This window comes from Malus domestica, chromosome 08 (assembly GCF_042453785.1).
Source record: "Malus domestica chromosome 08, GDT2T_hap1".
Taxonomy (NCBI): Eukaryota; Viridiplantae; Streptophyta; class Magnoliopsida; order Rosales; family Rosaceae; genus Malus; species Malus domestica.
The window spans coordinates 15,334,414-15,342,924 of NC_091668.1; the positions used below are offsets into that span (position 1 = coordinate 15,334,414).

The window sequence follows — 8,511 nt, forward strand, 5'->3', positions numbered from 1 at the left end:
CCTTTTTTTTTTTCTTCATAAAACAAAAAATCCCACAAGATTATTAGTCGCTACCTTCACACCTGCAGTAAAACCAACGAGGAACAAAGTCAGAAAAATAAATTAACCAATAAATAATCAAATAATTCAAAAGAATATACCTTGAACGAAACCAAACGCGACCTGGTAAACCAATACGACGCACCGAACGAACCGAACGCACGTAACGGACAACGCCGACAACGAAGACCACGCACTGAACGGAACGCACGGACCAGTGACACAAGGAGACGGCACACATAACGGAACACCCCAAATGCTGCAAACACAAATGGATTGAACTCAACTGCTGTGCCACTAATGAATTGAAGTGCTAATTAATTGGTCCTTAATCAGATTTTAATTGGGGATTAGATTAGATTGTCCGACAACTGTCCTTCCAATTATCCATAGCACATGATTATCATTCAACTGTACAAATATGCAGTTCTAACTGTAAAACTCGCCGGCTTGAGTCAGCGCCTCCGCTTCATAACTCGTCCAAGTTGGTTGAATCGACTCAGCTGTGCCATCGATCTGGTCGGATCGGATCAAAAGCGGCTGCGATGTGCGGCTCCGAGTTCCGTCTAGCCGGGTTCAAAGATCGGAAAAAGAGAGAAATTAGCGGAAAATAACCAACCAACCTGTGTCCGTTCTGTCACTCTGTAACCCAAAATTCGTTGTCACTCTGTAAACCAAAATTCGTTGTGAATCCCGCCGCCGCTAGTAGTCGGCTGTGGACATGGCAGAGAGTCTGCTGGGCCGTGGCTGGAACCCGGCTCTCCGCCTCTGCTGGTGCGCACAAGGGCGAATCAGGGCGGTCAAGGCTCGCTTCACCCACTCGCCTTCGACTCCACTGATTCGTACCAGCGAGTTCGTCATAGCAGACCTGCGCATATTCAACCTATTCGACGGGAAAGATCCGGTGTTTTGACTCCCTCCCTGGTTTTTGTGGAGGCTGCAGCGAAATGATCCCGGATGCGACGTCGGCGAGCACATACAGGTCTTCTTCGGCATCGAAATCGGTCCAGTTTTCTTGGAGACGGCGATGGATCGATTCGAATGGTGGTTGGGAGAGATCGAACGGTGGTCGATGGAGAACCGGACGTACCGAGACGGAGAGGAGGAGGTGTAAAGGTTGACACGCGTCGGAGAAGCGGATCTGTGATGGTGGTGGTGGTGGTTGATCTGCTGATTGTAGTAGTGGTGGTCCTGGTGGAAGAAAGCTGACGCCGGCGACGAGAAGCTTGAGCTCGTCGAAGAAGCGAAACCTGACGCCGATGACGAGATCCCGCCATTGGAAGCGGTGTAGAACCTTTCGGAAGGCGAGAGCGACCGGAGCACAGGGCCGCTTTTGTAGGCCCGGGTTCTCGCCCTCGATGAGGAAGATGCGGTCGCCATTGGAAAGTGCAGAGAGAGAAAGCAAGTGAGAGAGAGAGAGGGTTTTTTTTTCCCTTAAGGGCCCCTAGGGCGTTGGATTTGGCAAACCTATCGAGTCTCAAGGGCCGGTTTTATAGGTTCAGGGATGGGAGGGCGGGTGGTAATTGAGAGGATATCTGGGGGTATTATTGGGAATCATAGTTTCGGGGATTGGTGGTTTTTCTGACGTTGGGAATCTTATCCAACGGCTGGAGTGATGGGGACTGGCCGATGAGGACGAAGTCGGAGCTGCTTGTCCAACAGCATTTATTGGGGCCGCTGTAGAGCCTGCCACCTATAAATTCTTTGGAAAACGCTCAAGTTTGAAAGTACGGGAAGCCCGGTAATCGTCTTTTTATTACGGCTTGCCATTGGTTCGTTGGGCGTGTAATACCTTAACGGACCCCAGACTTTTGGTCTTTATTCTCCTAGGTCCCTAGGATTATTGCTTTTTTTTTTTTTATATATATTTTTTTATATTTTATATTTTAGTACATTGATATGTTTTTACACTAAAAGAAATAAAAGTTCGGTTAAGTTATATATGGGCAACCTAATTAGGTATCAAATTCGTTATCTACGATATTCAAACTTAAGATATCTTACTTCCAAATGAAAATGAATACCATTAAACTTAATGTAAGTGTCATAATACTTGGAATTTAAACTTGAGAATCGGAGCTCCCAAATTCCAAGATTTTTTCCACTCTGAAATTCTAAATTCTAAATTCCTCTTTACTTGTAAGTGAAAGATCTTATGTTCGATTCTTGCCAAAGGTGAATTTGAACCACATTATTGCTAGCTCATTGTGAAGTTAAACTACCTCTTCCCCTTAATTTAAATAACATCGTTCGTTAAAAAAAAATAGCAAAGGAAATGGTCCATGTCAATTTAAAACTTTTTTACTTTTATCAAAATTCTAAGTTTATTTTAATCATCCAAACATAATGTAAATGTCATAATCAGTGCCGGTCCAAAGATTTTTGATGCCCGGGGCGACGTAAAAAAAAGTGCCCTAACTTCATGTAAGAAAATTATTTATTTTCACACATAAGACATCGAAAAAATTATACTTAGAAAAACACTTCAAACTCAATAATTTAGAAACACAGAAAGACTAATTTATTTTGTATTGAGAGAGGGAAACAAAAAAACTTCGGGCTTATAAGTAGATAGATGATGAGTTTTGTTTTCCATCTGAACTTTGAATATGTTTTTGAATAAATCGTGAGATGTTTTGTTCTTATTTAATAACCTTGTCAATATGAGACTAAACAATAATGATGTTTTCGAGTCTTTAATTGATATGTCTTATTAATGAATGGGTACTAAATTAAACATTTTGATGACACGTCATATAATTTGCAAATTTGGTCTACGTATTATTCTTTGTTGAAGATTAGACTTGAATTAAAACGAATATTTAAAAATAACAACCCACATAGCTACTAGATAGTAACTAAAAATAAATTAACAACCAAAAATTGAAAAAAATAAACATGCACATAGCATTTTGAACGTAAGACCTCTTGTTAATTTTAAACAACAAAAATCATTGAAAAATGGAAAGTAAATAAGCACACATGGTGTTTTGAACCCAAGACCTCCTGATTATTTTCAAATGACAAACCACTACTTCTAGTTCAATTTCTGTGTATTTGAACCAAACTTTATAAGTTTATACTCTTATAAAAACATATATAAATATACCACTTTAATAATTTTGATACCCCTAATTTTTTTAGACCTTGAACGATCGTCCTGCCTGCACTGGGCCTGGCCCGACCCTGGTCATAATACAAGTAAATAGACAATTAAAAACCTCCCTAAAAATTGGTAACTACAAATGGGGCAGGGTGGTTCGGGATAATAATGATGGAGTTGGTCCTTTTAGGTTGAAATTCATTTTATTAGGTGAGTGGGCACTTGGTTGGTCAAAATAGTGAAATTCTTCATCCATTATTTTGTTTTTCTTATCTTTGTCTAGCAAAAATGCAAATCTTCAGAATCACTCAAAGAATCGAGAAAGAAAAAAAAAAAAAAAACAAAGTTATGAATCCTATATATGTTTCGGTGAACCAAAACGTGGGTTGGAGAGAATTTAGATGCAATTGGGTGTACATATTTTTATGCCTTTTTACATTGAAGTGACATATTAAGCCAAAAATAAGAATTAAAATATTGATATCGGTAGATATACTTGTACTTCATATTCATATATATATATATATATATATATATATATATATATATCAGTGACATCGATGGATATATTGGTAAAAAATTAAAACCAAATAAAATATGTATAAAACTTCTACAAACTCTAAAACCAACCAGTAGTGCGCCCTTTAACACATAAAATAATAGGAATTAAATTGTTTTTCATTGAGATTCATGTGGGTTAGAAGCCGTTTATATGAAATCAATACTCTGATTCTACAACACTTGATAAACAACTTCAAGAAATTGATTCTAACTCATCTTAATTCATTTTGATCATTTAAATCATTTATGTTTCAACTCATCAATACCACACTCTATGTATTGACCCACACATTAGTTTTGTTCTTTCACCTAACTTCGTTAAAGTTTTTGTTAAATTGTTGATATGGCATTCACGTAGGGCCATATGCTAATGATAGAATACCACGTGGATAGAAAATAAAAATCTCCTTTTTAATTTAGAATTATAAAAGCTAAATTGAAAAAAACAAGGTCAACTCTCTAAGGTTGCACAATTGTCAATTAAAATCATTGATCACAAAACATACGGAATAGGCATTAGCAGTTGAATAACAAGGAAAGGTAGCACTCCAAAGTGATAAGGTTTGGTGATGATGTTGATGATTCTGAGTTAACTGCCTCGCTCATATCCAAAACCCTAGCTAAGCCTTGGGGACCTTGTTCGGAAAATTACTTGAAATGTCATATGAACTTATTCACATTTTTTAAATTGTTATATGAATTAAAATTTTAAACAATTTATCATATTAACTTTCTAAAATTATTAATTTATTATCTCACCCTAACACCATTAAGTTTTTCATACAAAATAAGTTGTGTGCCTCATGTGGATGCAAATTTCTTCCTCCTTGATCTTGGACAAAATTGCACCTACAAAACAATTAACACCTTAGGGCCAAGGCCAAGAGCCTCACGCGCTCACGATGAATGGGGGGGCTTTGGCCGAAGAACCTCCGATGCCAAAGTTAGAATTTAGAGAGAAAGTGTTTGGAAAGTATTGGGAATTTTGCAAGTGTTGGAATTCTCTTTTGGAGAAAATGTGAGGTTTTTTTGTAGGAGAATGGGAATAATTGACTAATTAATTTAGCAAAATAGAATTATTGCCAAATTAACTAGCTAATTAAGGTGATGAAATGGGTAAATATGAGGAGATCAACAAGGCATGGCCGGTTCCTTTTTTAGCAATAGGTGGCCGGCCCTTTAGTACATATTTGGATATATTTTGTGGTTAATTGGGTGACTTAATTGGTATTTAATGGATTAATTAGGTAATTAATCCATTAATTAGCCAATTAACATATTTTTGGAATGAATATTTTGGAGGTTATGATAGCTAATTGATTAGCTAAAAGAGGGAAAAATTAGGTAAAATATATGGAATGAAATAGGTTTTAGTAATTACCTTGTAGAAGGATTTGATGAGATGAATTTTTGAATTGTTACCTTTTCCGGGCACTTTTGATTTGGTTGAAGGATGATTGCCAGCTGCTCGCGTGTAGGAATCCTGTTGTACCTCAAGGGTATTTTTGTCATCTTTTGTCCAAAAATCCACATATCGCCTTATGATTATTTTTGGCTCCACAAATGGCCCCACACCTGTTGAGCTGCTCGTAGGAAAGGGTAGCAGGTGTAGAGATCATCTTGCTTTAGGAAACGTATGACTGCTTCCCATTTTGATGTAGATTCTCTCTTTAATAGGAAATTAGGTCCTTCTAGGAAAGGGAAATAAATTTCTCTCAAAGCCTATTTAAGTCCACCTTAAGTGGGTTATTAAATCAATTTTGGAGAGCGATTTATTCTACCTTACAAGAGAAAGAGAGAGAGCTTAGAGGATATTTGTTCCCCCTCTTCTAGCAATCTTCTACATCTTGCCCGTACAAATGATCGTCTTTAGTTGATTTCTTCGTCTTCTCCGTGCCGCATTGATGTAAGAAAAATTTAATTTTTTCTTGTCTTCTTATTAGATAGTGCTATTGCGGGGCAGCCGTCGGGATGGTGCGGCACATCGGTTGGTAGGGGTCAGGAGTCGGCTCGGCATGGGCCGAGAAGGCGCCGTGGTAGGGGCCACTCCTTAGGCTGTTTGGCTTGGCTAAAGCCAAGGGCAGCTTGTGTGCCCGGGGCCGCGGATTGTGGCACTAGGGCCCAGTGCTAGGCGAGCCACATGACTCATGTCCTTTGGGTTCTTAGACCTTACTCGGGCCAGGCTGGCGACTGAAAGAAATAAAGAGATTGTGGGCCTCATGGGTTGCTAGAATGCTAGGCAGCAGGCCTCCTGCATGCTAGAATGCTAGGTTGAGCTCATTTGCTGAGTATCGTGAATGGTGTTGACTGCTTAGTTTTTTTTGCCGTGAGAAATGTGGGCTGCTCCTGAAAGATGAGGTAAAGATGATCAATGTGGATGCATTGGCTCGTCTAATCGCTGTCGTGGAGTCTATTATGAATGAAGATGGAAATAAGAGATCTTCCCCGCCTATTCAAGAGATGCCAGTCGAGAAAAATTGAAGACTTTCTCCGCTGCTCATGAGGGTCTGCCTGCTGCTGAGATGTTTGTGATTGACATAACTTCTTCCAATGGGAAGAAAAAAATGAGGCTGCTAAATATGAGCCTGTGGCGCCTGCTATTTCGAGAATGGCTAGTATGATTGCTGATAGGATTGCTCAGCATAAAGGTTCTGTCATGCCCCCAGTGTCGAAGTTTGTACTAAGATGTCTGTTGGGAGCTAAGTCCGGTTCACCTTTGGAGAGGCTTGCTACTATGAATAGCGATAAGGTGGACTCTACTGCTAAAGTGGCGCTAAGGCCCACTTATTTTGCTGCTGAGACTGATTCGCTTGCTAGGAAGGAAGAGACTGCTCACGTGGGCAGTTGTGAGAAATCCATAAAACCTGCTTCTGGGGAGGTTGCTGAGATCTGTGTGCTTTGGAAACTAGATCTGCTTGAAGACATGGACGCTTGTGCCAAGTTTGTTGATGGCGGTAGAAAGGTTGTTTGTCCAAGTTCCTTTGTGAAGCATACGACCCAATATAAAGGACTGTATTGCTTGCTATGATACAAGCACGGCTGCCAAGGATGTGGCGAAGACTATGGTAGCTGAAGCTTATTCCTCAGCCGAGGAGATTAAGAGGTTGAATTCTGAGCTTGTTGCTTTGAAGGGGTCTAATATTTCTGCCCCCACTTCTCTGCAGCTCAGATTCAAGATCTTGAGTTTGCAGTTTTTGAGCTTCGTTTCTCTGCTTATGCAAAGGATGAAGAGTCGATTGCTGCTTATAATCAAGTGATCTATTTCAAGAAGGTCGTTGATAGGCTTGAACCCCAAGTGTTAGAACTTCAAGATGTACTGAAGATCAACGAAAGTTTGAAGAAGGGAATGGATGAGTTGCAGTGTGTCTGTGTTTGTCTGCTTGAGAAGAATGAATAGCTGAAGGGTGAGAATGATGGGCTTGAGGTTTTGAGACCTTTTTCTATTTCTCCGAAAGACGTGCTTGCTTTTACTTTTGAGGCTTCCATTGGTGAAGCAGTTGGAGAAGTTAGTGCCCAGGCTGGGGCAGCCAGGTGAAGCGTCGGATGATGCCACTGCTAAGAGCGTTACGGCTGCTGAAGGTGTGGCGACCGAGTAGTCGTGGGATGTTCAAGCTGCTGTAGTGTAGTATTCTAGGCAGCCTTTAGGATTTTCTTTGTTTTTCCTTGTAACTCTTGTTTTGCTTGAACTCCTTCGGCATTTGCTAGTTGTTTATAAACATGTTTTCCTTCGCTTTTCTTCATCTTCGCTTCTTTTGTTCATGCCTTAACCTTTAGACTTGATAGACCAGTGGCAGGCATGCTACTTTTTTATAAACAGACAAGCTCGCGTAGCCTATGCAGCCGTATGTGTTGGTGTAGAACTTTGCAAAGTTGTTAGCCATAAGGTTGGCAGCCGGATGCCTTTCTTACAGAAACAGACAAGTTCGCGTAACCACTAGGCTGTTAACCTTGACTTTCTCCAATTCCGTAGGTTCCGTAGCAAGTATCACAAGACTTTAGGACTTGGTGTAGGTTGTTACACGCTTGGCAGAAGTGAAACTTATCGACTACGTAGCATGTCGGCAGTGGATAAAACTTCGTATATGCGCGCTAGCTTGTTTAACATTTCACAAGAATGTGCGATTATATAAGTCTAGCGTGACTTTATTGCTCGAAGGGCAAGCCGTAGGCAGTCTTCCGGAAACCGTAGGCTACCTTAGTGCACTCGGTAGCTTCTTTAGGGTTCCATGGTTGCCATCTGTAGGACTTACTGCGTAATGTGCCCCCTCCGTCTCTAGAGCCCTGTTCCCCGCGGATTAGGCCAAGAAACCCAAAATCCTTTAGTTAGCTAAGCCTTGAAAAAGACCATTGTGGCTACTTCTAGGAATCCCAGCGCAAGCCATTGTGCATCTAGTTATACTAGGGTAGCCAGGCTCATCCACGTCTGGATATTCAGAGTGTAAAATTTATCCTCTCGTCTTGGAGAGCTAACCCATATGGGTGTTGGGGAATTGGTTTACTCTATTGCATTGGAGAGCAATTAGTTTACCCTCTCACATTGAAGAGCATGGTTGGTCCCTCGGGGGGCGTAATTCCCGCGATGAGTCCCTCAGAAGAGCGCAATCTTTTTTTGAAGTGTCGGAGTGATCAGTTTTTGTAAGTATGCAACCAAGCCAAGTTATGATTACTTTTGAATTCCTCATTAAAAAAAGAGTGAAACGAACGAGAACTTAGTTGTAAGGTATGAAATGCATAACAACTGGATAGTCCTCGGCTTGTGAGGTGGTGCCCGTCGAGCTTCTTGAATCTTCGGGCTTTGATGTAGTGGG

At 40.6% G+C, this 8,511-nt stretch overlaps 1 protein-coding gene across 1 annotated transcript; it reads right to left on the reverse strand.

Moving 5' to 3' along the window:
• Positions 1-374: 374 nt before the first annotated feature.
• Positions 375-1,507, reverse strand: LOC103430303 (uncharacterized). The gene has a single exon (XM_070827003.1). The coding sequence runs from the start codon at positions 1,417-1,419 to the stop codon at positions 742-744; it is 678 nt and encodes a 225-aa protein (XP_070683104.1). The 5' UTR covers positions 1,420-1,507; the 3' UTR covers positions 375-741.
• Between the last annotated feature and the right edge of the window lie 7,004 nt (positions 1,508-8,511).

Coding starts and splice junctions, on each gene's coding strand:
- LOC103430303 (XM_070827003.1), bottom strand. CDS start 1,419: ATGGCGACCGCATCTTCCTCATCGAGGGCGAGAACCCGGGCCTACAAA.